The sequence below is a fragment of the Crinia signifera genome, chromosome 2, assembly GCF_055691185.1.
Source record: "Crinia signifera chromosome 2, ASM5569118v1, whole genome shotgun sequence".
NCBI classification, from domain to species: domain Eukaryota; kingdom Metazoa; phylum Chordata; class Amphibia; order Anura; family Myobatrachidae; genus Crinia; species Crinia signifera.
Window position 1 is genome coordinate 362,555,879 of NC_139218.1, and position 14,621 is coordinate 362,570,499.

Consider the following 14,621-nt stretch of genomic DNA (forward strand, 5'->3'; position numbering starts at 1 on the left):
TGCTCCCAGTAGCTGTGTACAAAGGTGCAGCATCGTCCTCTGCATCAGGATCAAAGTGTTTCACTGTCACAAATAACCCAACACTGTTTTCTCATTGGTGCCTCAGAAGCAGCCCAGAATGTCCCCATGCAGTGGCCATGGATGTTGTACTCCTAACAGTTTTTAGTATTTCACAACTGTAAAAGTGGGGCAGATGTATGAAGCCTTAACAAGAGATAAATGCAAGGGTGATAAAGAGAGATAAACGTCCAGCCAATCAGCTCCTTACTGACTTTTTTCAAACACAGCCTGTAACATGACAGTTAGCAGATGATTGGCTGGATTTTTATCTCTCTTTATCATCCTTGCATTTATCTCTTGTTAAGGCTTAATACGTCTGCCCCAGTGTTTGTACTGTGGATGCGCCACACAATCCCGCGCTGGCTGGCACACGCTCCTGTTTGTTTATAGAGCCTCATTTACACTGTGCTCTATCTGAAAATGACTTGTCTATTCTTATACTTAATATGACCTGAACCTAAATATAGAAGCTGAGTAACTGCAGCGTCAGATCCTCCTGAGCTTCTCCAGAGGTCTCTGCAATGTTAGACTCCAGCTCAGATGTATGTACATTATATTACACGTGTGCTCTATGCATTATATGAACATTCCCCTCTAGCAGCGGTTAACTTGTGTGAGAATGAAGACCAGATGCCAATATTAGATATTAATAGGAATGTGGTTATATCCAGACGATTACAGTGCAGTCATACGTACATCATGTGCCAGGTGAACTAAGCTTCAAAAGTGATAAAGTGGAGAGTGATAAACAACCAGCCAATCAGCTCCTACTTCTCATTTGTCAAACACAGTCTGTGAAATGGCAGGTAGGAACTGATTGGCTGGTTGTTTATCCCTCTCCATTTTATCATTTTGTGAAGCTTAGTGTATCTGGCCCAATGTGAGATGCTGCAGGGTGCACAATAAGGCCAGCTTACATTGGAATCATTCTGGTGGCCGTTTTACAATGTGAAGTGTGAGTGAGTCAGAGGGAGATGGATCATATCTCCCAAAGAGGACATGTGTCCAGAGCCCAGGGCAACCAATCTCATGCTGTCTGCAGTATAGTTTTATAGAATATACTGGATAGGGGCTGATGGGTTTCTATGTGAAACTCCCCCACTTGTTCTCTTTGGAAGGTTTGGTCTGTACCTTTAGCTTTTAACGTGCTGGAGGGGTGATGACTACACAGCAGTGGTGAGTCCACACCTTCACCTCAGGCCCCTTCCCAGTAACACCCCCTCCCCCACCCTTTAGTCAATATATGCCTCCTGCAGCATATTCTCCTATTTTATTGTGTGTGTGGGGGGAAGGAAGTCACGGAATCTGCCCCGCAATGTCCTCTTTAAACCCTGTAATTTAACAGATTTTGGGCCAGATGCACTAAGCTTCAAAAGTGATAAAATGGAGAGTGATAAACAACCAACCAATCAGCTCCTGTCTGACATTTTTCAAACACAGTCTGTGACATGGCAGGTAGAAGCTGATTGGCTGGCTGTTTATCGATCTCCATTTTATCACTTTTAAAACTTAGTGCATCTGGTCCAGGAGCTGATTGGCTGCTGCATTATAACCGGCCATGTTATCACTTCACCAAGCTTAATAAATCTGCCACGGAAATACTATTGCCGCATTTAGGCTGACAGTAGATGCAAGTCCCAGCATGCCTTGCCACAGTTTGGCATTTAGGGAATGCAAAAACTGTGGCAGTGCATGCTGGGATGTGTAGTCACAACAACTGTTGCCCATGCCTGCACTAGATGAACCTATACGCAATGGTGTAGTGGGTGCCTAACATACTGACTGTCTTGCTAGTGTGGCGCTAAGTTATGACATCACAGCCAAGTGACAACTAAGGGTGTAGCACCCTTGGGGCACTTAATACACACAGTACACACACACACACTCTGGTCCTAGTGATACAGTATTTCAGTTCTGGAATTCCTTTCCCACCTCCTGGAAGTGGTGTATCAATAGCCCCGCAGTGGTGGAGAGGTGCTGAGTAAGTGTGGGCGCTGGGGGTCTGCGGAGGCTATCACTGAACCGCTGCCGGGACCAGGGGCAGCCATTCTGTATGGGGTATTTTTCATTGGCAGCAGGAAGAGGGCAGGGACCGTAGATCTGCAGGTCCCAACCACAGATGCGGCGGCAGGTGGAGGGGCGAGACAGGGTTGGGAGGTCTTAGCTTTACTGGGGAGGAGGACGCTGCCTAAATATTCATGGGGGCAAATTTTGTAGTTATGCCACTGCCTCCTGGGCAGCAGATAGAGATCTTGCGGGGGTCATATATCCACTGTTCATTTGTGATTTAAACCATTTATCTAGCATGACTCAGCCACAACAGAACACATATATTTTCATTAATACAGACAGGAATTACATCCCCTCTTTGATGTCTGTGTTATGTAACGAGTGAGCTAATTTTGTCTGTTTAAAACCAATTACTCAATTATTTTTTTAATACATTATCCATTTTTTTCAATGCATAATCTTCTCTGATCCTTAATGAAAATAAGTAACATGATGAAAGGGAATGAGTATGAAAGCTGGTCTATTGTATTTATCATGGAACAAGTTCTGCCAGAAAAGATTTGGTGCGTAAAGATTACAGTCATTAATTTAAAAATGTAACGGGTTTAAGCACAAGGCCCTTCCATTAAGACCTCGTTCTTTTAAATCACAAACTGCTATGGTAAATTTTGGTTGGTTGGATTTCACTCCTCCAGTACACCCCAAGCCAATTACCTACTTCCGTTGATAATGTATTGCACAGGTTTGGTATTACTGTTTGTACAGATGTGTCCACATACTGTACATCTGTCCTCCATGCGATTCAAGTCACGTAATAAATAACACATGAGCTCTTATTTGCTTAGAGCTAATAGGACGCACAAGCAGCTTTTGCTGATTAAACTATGTGGCATTTCTATATTCAGTGTGTGTGATTGCTGCTATATCTGCATAAGAAATGGAATGGTACAGTGTTTTCCCTGGAAAATGGCGGTATGGCCAGATATTCTAGACTGGGCAGATACATGGTGACATAGAGGGTGTAGACGTTGAGCGTGGTACAGAGGGTTTTAGGATAAGAGTTATTTGGGTTTGTTGAAGAAGTGGGTCTTGGGAACCCTTTGGAAGCTTTGTAGAGGTTTAGTAGGGAGAGGGAGAGAATTCCAAAGGTAAGGAACAGCACAGGCAAAATCTTGTATGAATTTCATTAGACAGTTATAATATAGAGAAGAAAGATATGACTGCCTGCACTACTGCAATTAATTAAAATTATAAACTGTAGCCAGTAAATCTTCCCAGTCTATTTTATGAATTACCTCTTATTATTCTGTAAAATGAGCTTGGCATAGATGATTATTGTTGTAGTGTTGTCTGTGCTGATTACACCCTTCCTTATTATCTAGAACAGTGAAGTCCAGTGATAACAGAAGTTCCCTTTGCACCTATAGTAGTCTGGAACCTTTTTCCCTTTATTCTCTCTGACCTTGAGTTTGGACATGCATGGATTAAGGGGTATTTTCTAAGAGATCTCACTAGGGATGCGGTAACATCTGGGGCCCCACTTCACCGCACATCGCTGCGATAATTATTGCAAAAGACAGCTCTTGTGTTAAGAGCTGCCCTTTGCGATGAGTGCTGCGATGTGCAGCAGGTCCCAGCATTTCCCCTTCCCTCCCTTACCCGGCCAGCTAATGATCCTGCTGCTACTGCAGGCTCCGCCTCCTCCCTGCACCCGGAAGGGGATGTAGGGGCTAGTGAGTAGGTCACTGGTTCGGGCAGCATAGCACTGTGCTGTCTGGACAAAGGTAAGGGGGGGGTTGGCCCGGGGTCTGTGCAGGGTGGCGGGGGTCCATGTGGGGCGGCGGTGGGTTGAGTTAAGAACCTCAATAATGCCCCTACATTGCCCCAGCGATTAATATCCAGCACATTAGATAAATCTAGTTAATTGCCGGGGTCACCGGGGTCAGGGCCAGTGTCACCCCAGACAGATCACTCCGTTGCACATTGCTGTGCAGCGCTGTGTGTTGTGCGATCTGAACAATCTAGCATCGCTCAGATTGCTCATCACTACGCGTGTGTAGGCCCCATTACAGTACACTCTCTATGACCCTGCGTGTCTAAGCAAGCCCGGGGCTACTGTACATATTGAAGGGCGCTCCAACAGATAGGGAGGTGAGTTGTCTTTGTACTCTACCTTAAGCAGTGGATTTACTGTAATAGCATATCCTATATATACCTGGGGCAATGTGATGACGGCTGAATGTAACAGAATGTGAGTAATGTAGTTTTTGGTTAAAATTACTATTTGACAATAATCCCAGATACTATTAAACCATAGCCCCAGTTCACATGATCAAACATTATGTAGATGGGAAGCTTTCTCTGCTGCCTAGTAGGAGACCCAGTATGTGGTAATAGCTATAACTGTTCTAGACAGCAGGCTCTTGTACAGTTACAACAGAAGAAACCCCAGCATCGAGAGCCTAGCTGCCAAATAATTGTTGGACCAGAGAGAACACTCAGGGGGACAGTTATAGTGGGTACACACGGTGCGATTTTGCTTGCGATACGATCCCGTTTCGATTAGGTTCGAATCGGGATTAAATCGGATGGTACTCAAAATGCATTCGATTTGACTATGTAGTACAGATCTGTATATAGTCTTTTCTGTTCAAGTTACACTACACGGGATTGTGCATTGGGATCAAATCTGCATCGAATGTAGAAAAACCATTCGATGCCCATTCGATTTTATATTCGATCTTGCTTCTATAAGCAAAGTCGAATAGAAAAATAGTGCATATCTCACCGTGTGTACCCTCTATTGGCAAGGCTTTGCAACAGATAAACTGGAGGGAGATAAAGGGCCCGAATCAGGACCCCCCCTCCCCTGCTGCACAAATCCCTGTGCAGGGATGTGAACCGATGTACATGCGGTCGCACAGAGATTAAATCATTTGATATTTACTTACCATTGAATGATTTCTATGGTCCCCATACACTAGTCCAACTTGTCCTAAGGACAAGTTGGACCAGTTTGACCTTGAGAGCCCCCTGGCATCTCCCCCGCCCACTGACTGGCAAACAACGCTACAGGCTCCCAGCCACCGCTGCTCGCACCCGCCGAATAGACCCTGCAGACCAGACCCCACTGCTGCACATAGGTGTGTATTTATACTGGGGGCCAGTATTTTCCCTGCACAGAGACAAAATAACCCACACAAACCTAACTCTCTTTGCACATGTTACATCTGCCCCACCTGCAGTGCACATGGCTTTGTCAATTTGAGAAGGAATTTGCCTTTGCGAGTGAACAAGAATAAGGGCCACTGTGTGGTTTGAACTACATGAGGTTTGGACTACACTACAATAGGATGTAGTACAAAAACACCTGCATGCACATACTATTTTGCCTTGCGATATTGACTACGCGGGAGCACACAGCGCAAGGGAAAAGTGCGATTTGAACTAGATGCGTTTGAATCTAAAATGATCATATCACACGCTATAATCGCAGTGTGTGGGCACCATTAGTGTTTCGTTTGAAACCAGACTGTCCCTTTAGTAAAATGTTACAAAATATCAAAACCTAAACTCTGTATAACTTAGAGCACTGTAGGAAACAGTGTGGGGTGCATGTGGGTGTACTTTCTTGCTTTCTGGGTGTCGAGTCATTTTCTACTTTCAAAATAAATGTAGTTTTCCCATTGTAGCAAGCAGCACGGTACTGATGTCACTTGGCTGTGAGAGTCTGATGCTGAGGCGATTCTGCTACCCTGATATAAGCAAGACTCCCTCGAGGAGGCTGAGACTGAACAGAGCACTTCATAGATGAAGGAGAGTCTATATGCGAGCCAGCAGTGCGCCATCTGGCTCCCTGGGGTTTCACTTGTAGTAACTGACTCCTTCATGCACATACAGTGATGAATGTACAAACCCAGCACACACATGAGTCATGTGACCCACAGTGACTTCACCTACTATCTATTTCCACGTATAACCACAACACGCTGTGAGCGTAACGGTTTTACTGGGCACTGGAAAATGCCTTTATTCTCCCTTCTCTCTGCTGGCAGATTACCAGCCCTGTAGGGGGGAAATAATAACTGTACAATACAGACACATGGCCAGCAGTACATAACCTTAGACAGGGAAGTTGTCTACTAAGTTGTCCCATTACACAAACTCTCTCACCTTATAGCACTTCAGTAATCAGGGCCAGTTCTAGGGTGTTCGGCGCCCTCCTGCAAACTATAAATTTGCACCCTCCCAAATTTTACAAAGGGACAGCGCACACCGAAAGAAAGACATGTGGTCTCACAAGGAAGGGGCATGGCCACACAATAGTACTCCTATTCCAAATTACACCAGCCATTTGTGTCAGAAAGGGAATTGGTGACCACCCCACCACCACAGTTAAAGTAGGGAGAGTAGGAGCGTGACTTCATGGGGAAGGGGTCTGGGCATATAGAAGTACTAATAACATCGTAATGCCCGTAACACATTATACCACACACAGTAATGTCCATCATGTATTATGCCATTTTTACATGCAATAAATCGCATGCGTAAAATCCCCCGGGGAGCTGCAGCGGTGTCCAGGCAATGCGTTCCGGGCAGCGGCACACACAGTAATGCCCATCATGTATTATGGCACACATGTATTATGCCACACATCGCAGCCTTGTGAGTAAACCAGGATTATCTCCTTTATCTCAAGTATATCTCCATTGGGGTTCACTTTATTGAAAACCAAATGAGAGGTGGAGGTCCCAGCATCTGGGAAGCAGAGCAATGGCTATGGTAGTCCCAGACCACCAAGATTTAACCATATAGGCAACAGAGGGCAGGTGAAGGAGCCACTTTGGACATATGCAGGAACATTGGTGCCTAATGTGTGATCTGACCCTGCTTATAATGTATTGATTACTTTCTTCAGACTGTATTATAATGGAGAAGAGGAAGGATTTGAGATGGGTACAGTAAATTTTTGACTTTCGGTTCTAAAAATAGAATCTTACACAACAACGACAACAACAATCCAAATAAAATACCAGTGTAAGCAATTGTGGGTAGCTGGCAACACGAGAAGCTGTTGACCAGGCAATCATTCAACAATCTTCATCGCACCGTAAGATCGAAACTGAGCTACAAGCTACCGGAGACTGACACGGATGGGGTTGACTGTGTCCTAGCAACCACTGGCACAATTGTGAGCAATTACTAAGGCTGAATGCACCTGTGCATATGTGATAAGTTTTGGAGAATGATAAAGTGGAGAGAGATAAACTACAATAAACTCCTGTCACTTTTCAAACACACCCTGTAACATGGCAGTAAGGAGTTAAACGGACGATACTTTGTCACTCTCCAAGACTTAGTATATGTTTCACTCTATCTGAAATATCAGTGTAAATGGTTGGCGGAATCCCTAATAATAAGAGTTGTCCTGGGAACCACTGTAACTGCTAGAACACGGATATTCATAAAATACATGTGATAAAATACTTTTAGTAAATTGAGTAGAACATTGTAAATAATAAATATGAATGTAAAAAAATTATGTCACTCCTACATAAAGACATTAGTAATAGAGAGACGTATAAAGTAAACAATCAATAGATATACTGTAGGGGTTGGTTACTACATTAAAGAACATACAGTAAACATTACCATAGCCAACCTCCCTTATCGTACGCTGCTAGTAGGTAAAGCAGCATCTATTTATTAAAAGTGGAATTTAAATTACAAGAATTTATTGTAAATAAACCACACATTAAATAATAGTAAGTAGGGCTAGTAATGTAAAGAAACTTGATATATTGAAATCCTCATTAAGACCATCTGGAGCCATGCTATGTAATCTATACATCCACTTAAATTCCAACTGAAGCCAAGATTTATATCTCCATTAACGCTGCAGGTTTTATTGGCAAGCTTTGTACCCCTGATTGTGTGATTGTGCAGTGTGACAGGCAGAGGTGGTGGGAGGGGGGGGGGGGGGGGGTGCAGAGAGAGATGATGTGTATAAATTCATATCAGAACTGTAACAGAGTACTGATGCGATCAGTTAATCGCCGGGGTCAGGGCCAGTGTTCCTAGTGGAGAACATTAGCCCTGACAGTTTGCTCAGTGGCACATCGCAATGCAGCGCTGTGTGCTGAGCAATGCTGAGCGTTCTGAACGATCTAGAACTTGTCAACATGGATGTTGCATTCACATAAAAGACTCTTTCCATCAATATCCGAAAGCTTTCTGAGGAAGTGACAGACTTGCACAGTCACCCAGGTTTACCCTACCCCCGTATATATAGTGTTCCCTTCTTTTGCAGGGTGCCGCACCCTGGCCATTTTTAAAACCTCAAAATGCACCCTGTCCTTTTTGTGTGTGGTACTGTGTGCTATTACGCTGCCCTGAACCACGCTGATATGACGCTGAGAACTTTTGGTGTGTGCCATCATGTGTAATGGGTATTACAGTGTATGCCATCATGTGTAATGGGTATTACGGTGTGTGGTATAATGTGTAAGAGGCACTACATTGTGTGCCATAATGTGTAATTGTCATTACGACAGAATATGTAATGGACATAGCAGAGTATGACAATGTGTAATGGGCTTAATCCTAGTGCATTGTGACATTTTTTATATGTTTTTTTGTTTCTTATGCAAATTTCTAATAAAAAATGTGCCCTCCCGATTGAAAAAAGTGCCCTGCCCGGTGGTCAGCACCCTGCCCTAAAAAAAATCCTACAGTGAACACTAATATGTGAGTTTGCTGGGAAACCATGATCCACTTTACCACATTGGGCCTATGCCGGCTACCTGGTAATACCTTGCAGCATTACGGTATTGGAGATGTCCTAGTCCAGATAATACGCATTTTTGTACTTATCAAATTTCTTTATATATATATGTTCATTTGTACACGTGTAATTTTAATATGGAATTCCATGATTATATATTAAATTTGTTTACTTTAGAAGAAACTATTCCTACTGCATTTCATTTTTTTAGCTAGTTCACCAGCCAGCGCTGGTACTGTACACTCCTGTTTCTTTTTTATTCAATCCTCCTTGTCGCCAAGTAATAATAAATATACCCCATAGTGAGAAATTAGGTTCCCTCCGCAGACTGATTTCATTCTGTAAATATATACACAAGATAAAAAGACTTCCTATAAATACTTTGTATTTCCCTTCTATAGAAGCCTGGTGACAGCCGTTTAATAAACTACTAAATGAAATCATCTTCACTTATACAGAACAGTGAGCGTGGACTCTCACCGCACTTAGGATGTTCCTCGTGTGACCGGTGTTAGATGACACGTCTTATTGCGGATCTCAGACCAGTGACAGATGTCTCCGTGATCAGGAACTCTTCCATCTGTCATTTATGACACGACCCCTGGCCGTGCTTGTGCTGAAATGATAATGCCACATGTCTCTCCAATTATCAACTGGGAGCAGCTACAGTGGGGAACAGTTGATCTCTATGTAGCATACCTACCATAGGGTTATCATTACGTAGTGCAGGAGGAATAGCAGCATGTGCGCCTTCAGTTTACTTGTCGGACATGTTTTCCAGGATATTCGATAACCACAAAATGTGACGATATATAAAAGTTGTTTCATTTTGTGTTAATGTGACTAATTGACCTCTTGGCTTGTAATTAGGTAACGTCTGGCGTGTGAGATCCCATTATCCTAATGCCCGGTGCAGCCATTTGCAGAATTGCAGTCCTAGATACAGAGGCACACAGGGAATACAATACTTCAGTGCATCTTACTATCACTTCCGGATCTTCACCTTATTACATATCTTTATTTATTCACTGGTTTGTGGATCCTTTACGGCTAAAGTATATCCTAAGAGGAGAGGGAAATCTTCCCTTTGGCAGAGTTGGGCTCGCGGGAAGACTTGCGTTCCAATGTCTGAGAGGTGGCTATTCAGATGCACGGAGCGGGACAGTCTTATAGGCCTGTTATGGGAGTGTGGAGATACACTTATAGCTGCATTCCTTTGTAATACAGGTTTCTTTGTCTCGGCAGGTTGTCCAGGGTGACTGTCCTACATGACTATGTTGGCTGTAGGACATACGAAGTGGCCACCTCAGCTGTTATTGATGATATCAAGCAGCTGATATACAGAGACACAGATTTTCCGGTCTCAGAACAGCGGCTGCTGCTCTACGACAAAGAGGTGAGTGCTGAATGTGAGTCTGTAGTATTGATGAATTTATATGTCCGACAGTGTGTTAGGAAGTGGTCAGATGGTTATGAATAATCAGTTCTGTTCATTGGCCCTTATACTGGTTGACATGCAACGCTGCGAAATTTGCGGCTTTGCGTGTCATCTATCCGCTGCCTGCACGAACGCCCGCCCCCGCTGGCATGCAGAATATCCCAGCACACATGCGAATGGATGTTCTAAGACACATACCTCTGGTGGGAAGAGGGCGGCCAGCTGACTGCCCCCCCATGCACCCGCATCAGGGGCGCATTTACATGGGAACACCCAGTGTTTACGCTGGGCGTTCCCATGGGCGCAGCTCCTCGCCGCCGCTCGACACCCCGCGTCCGCACTTCCAGGTGCACGCGGGCCAGCGAATAAACAATTCGCTGCGCTCACTCGCACAAAGTGGCTGCACATGCGCATAAAACTTTATGCGCATGCGCAGTTGCTGACCATCGCTCCGCTGTGCGATAAGAATAACCCCCATTATATAGTATAGATGTGAGCCGCTGAGTGCAATAAGCAGTGACCAGGCAGGAAATAGAAATCATTTGAAATGCAGTCTCTACAAGCATTAGATGCCTGTCCCTAATGTGTTCCTGTGAGGCACCTGTCCTTGCTGTGATCCTGTTAGACCGTCTGTCCCTGCTGTATTTCTGTGAGATGCCAGCCTAGCCCTTCTGTAAACTTTTGAGGGACCTGTCCCTGCTGTGCCCCTCTAAAGTGCTTGTCCATGCTGTGCTCCAGTTGCCTGTCCCTGCTGTGCTCCTCTGAGACGCTTGTCCCTGCTGTGCTTCTCACATCTCTGGAAATCCAGAACAACAGGAAGTTGCCCTGCATAGCCAATCAGCATCAGCAGAGGCAACATGGGAAGGAGGGACATGTTCCTGCACCTTTCATACCACCCAGTAACCCTGGAAGGTCACTGGACCAACCCTGGTAGCTAGCAGGGTTGAAATCCCAGGGCATCAGGCCCTGGAACCTTTCACACCAGCACTAATCCAGGGTTGTTCCAGGGACCAACCTGGGAATTTTGGCTGGTGTGAAAGGGGTATGAGACGTTTGTCCATGCAGTGCTTCTCAGAGACGCCTGTCCCTGCTGTGTTCCTGTGAGGTGCCTGTCCCTGCTGTGTTCCTGTGAGGTGCCTGTCCCTGCTGTGTTCCTGTGAGGTGCCTGTCCCTGCTGTGTTTCTACACACCCATAAAACGCTGATTGTTCCCCTGCTGCCACACCCTTCCCACCCCTCCTGGAGTCAATGGCCGGGCGATCACACTCGCCGAAGCCGTTTGCTCCCGGAACTTGCACATATTCCACCATCCGTAAACCCCGAACATCGGGGAAGAATTTAGCCCTTAGCATATGTGCCTGAATTGGCCCCAAAGCTCCTACAGATTTGCAGTGTATAATTCAGTGCGGATAGCAAAAATACAGTTTTATGTCCATAGATGAATTGTACACAGCGGTAGATTCAAATCTATTTTTTATAACATACTGAGCATTTCTTAAATAATAGCTTCTAGCCGTTATTTATCTTTGATAACTGACTTATTTAACAGGTTTTAATTATTACTTAATACTCAGAGGGCAGTAAGAAGACATATATAGAAGATATTAATGCAGTGTAAATATAAATATAAATCCTGAAATATCAAGCTTCAGAAAGTGATACAATGGAGAGTGACAACCAACCAATCAGCTCCTACCTGTCATGTCACAGGCTGGGTTTGAAATATGACAGGTAGGAGCTGATTGGCTGGTTGCTTATCACTCTCCATTTTATCACTTTTTCAAACTTGATACATCTGGCCCTAAGGGTTTGAGAGCAAAATATAATAATGTGGTAACCTGTGGTTAAAACGTTCAGTTCACGACCTGTTTCATGTTTGGATGAAATGCTGATTTTGTCGATTTTAAAATCACAGTGAATTGCCATGTACAGTTAGAGATTACCCTGCAACGCTCCGTGCATTTCCTAACCCACTTCCTAGCAACACATTCTCCCCTGTGCCACATGGCTAATTCCCGAGGAGGCCAGCGAGTGGGAATATGACATTACACAAGTTGGCCAAATGCCACAACTTTGCTCAGTGTTAGCAGACATTCGCTGGCTCTCCTGTGATGTGTAACAGGTGTCCCCTGATCTAGAGGTCACGGAGAGGAGACGCGGAATTGGATCTCATAAGGACTCATTAGATAAGGCTGCCCGTGTTATTTACACTATAGCTGTGTTTTATCTCTGTATTCTACAATTAATGTGGAGAGATCCCCATCTAGCTTTTACATTTGACACCGCACAGTTGGGATAGTTGGGAGGTACATAATGCAAGAACTTAATAAATATGATTACTTCCAGCCAGTTACTTTAGAACCCACTAAACCACATAACTGAAGCTTTAATGTCTGTACCATGTGTTTGTGGTTACTGCATTCCATGCACCCCCTGTTACAGTAACACACCACCTCACTACACTACAGACAGTTGGAACTCATCCCACAACATTGGGATAGGGGTTGGATGGGATGTGGTACAGGGCAGAATTCAGAGACTGTATAAATCCACCAATCCACATACTGCATTTCTATATAGGCTGTGTAGCACCTGGTGGGCTTATATGTATACAGATGTATCACCCGTCATTTAGGCAGGGGCTGGCAAAACTTGGCGACGGAGCTCCCCCCGGGTCTCCGCCCCATTCCAAAGCTTCCCCCCACCTCCCCACACTCCCCCTAACAATGGGCGTCTTCTTGAAGCGGAGACGGGCAGGGTCCCGGCGCCCAGCCACTGAGAGACTGGTATACACGCGCGTCCAAGTTTAATGGAGTCCCTCTCTGCCGGCTCTTGCGAGTGGGGACGGTCTGCCGTAAGCCGGACAATAATAAGAGGGGCTCCATCTGTGTATAATAAAATTATAAAAGGGTTGGGTTTGTACATAGGATGTTTATTTTAAATAAATATATTGCTATATATTGGAGGCGGACATTCTCCCCCCCCCCCCCCCCCCCCCCCCCCCGAATATTTGTCAGTTTATGCTGGCATTAAACAAAAACTACTGGATGGATTTGGATCATGTTTTTCCACCATTGTGTTGCATATACCCCTTTAACAACAAAAATCCCGGATCCGACCCGGCATTTGGAACACGGATCCAAGCCAGGTCGGATCAGCAGCACCCTCTTCCCCCAAACCCAGGCTGCTTCCAGTGTCACTTACCAGGGCAAGAGCTAGACAGTAGTATGGCAGGCGGGAGCCGGGCGGTGGGAGCGGTGCGGCAGGCGGGCTGTGCAGCGTGACCTCAGACATCACATCATGCTGCACACTACTGCAGAGCCACATAGCCAATGTCAGAAGCAGCTGGACAAAAACATGCTGCAGGTGTGTCCAAACCGAAATCTAAATTGCAGTGTAAGAATAAAGCAGCCAATATTTACCCTACACAGAAACAAAATTGTGATGTCACTGACAGGGCGCCGGGGCGAGGAGGAGGATTGCTGCTGCTGCTGCTGCTAGTGGCTTCAGAAGGAGAAGTAGCTGCTGCTGGTCTCTCCCCTCACTCTCCGGGCTGCCACCCCCCTCCCCCGCTAAGAGCTGGCTGCAAACATTAACATCTAAACAAATAAATAATAAGTGTCCCCCTCATACCATGTCTCATGGGCTCATTGACACGTTTACCAGTTTCTATTGTTTTAGACAGTGGTTCACAATGTGTTCATGGTTTCCAGGTCACCTGTGGATTTTTAGTCAAATTTTGCTCTGTGTGCGATCTGATTGTGGTCCATCTTAAACACTGGTTCCCAAACTCGGTCCTCAAGGAACCCTAACAGGTAATCTGACAGGAGTACTGTGTAGCACTGAATTTATGGGTATAGATTGACCTTTGCGCTGGTCGTCGCTGGTGGAAAACACGGGAAAGTATGGATCACCTTTCCATACAAGGGTCAAATAGATAACAAAGAAAAAGTTTAAAGTTTACCAGTGTGTTCCTTTAGCGCTGACCGTATATTTCTTTATTTCTCATGTATTTTGCCCCCCCCCCCCCCCCAAAAGGAGAAAAAAATACAATAGTGCAATACAGTTTAAATTTGCATAATAAATCTTGATCATATATTTATGTATAGGAGACCCGTACCCTTTCGGTATGTGTCTACTTTGTTGTAGACAAATGGGCTCTTCAGGAAGCGGTAACGTCACCGTTTGGTCAATATTAATCCAATTCGTAATTTACCATATAAGAGAAAAAAACTGGATATGGTGCAATACAGTTTTTAATGGTAAAAGTGAACAAATATAAATATAAGGACAAATGACAAGGTGGACTCTCACCGGATAATGTGGTCTA

At 44.8% G+C, this 14,621-nt stretch overlaps 1 protein-coding gene across 1 annotated transcript in view; it reads left to right on the top strand.

Annotated features, from left to right (window-relative positions):
• SACS (sacsin molecular chaperone) overlaps positions 1 to 14,621 on the top strand; it is a 67,409-nt gene that overhangs the window by 10,857 nt on the left and 41,931 nt on the right. The window contains exon 3 of the mRNA XM_083169915.1: positions 10,100 to 10,250. Coding sequence (XP_083026041.1) covers positions 10,100 to 10,250 — 151 coding nt within the window. The remainder of the gene's footprint in view (positions 1 to 10,099; positions 10,251 to 14,621) is intronic.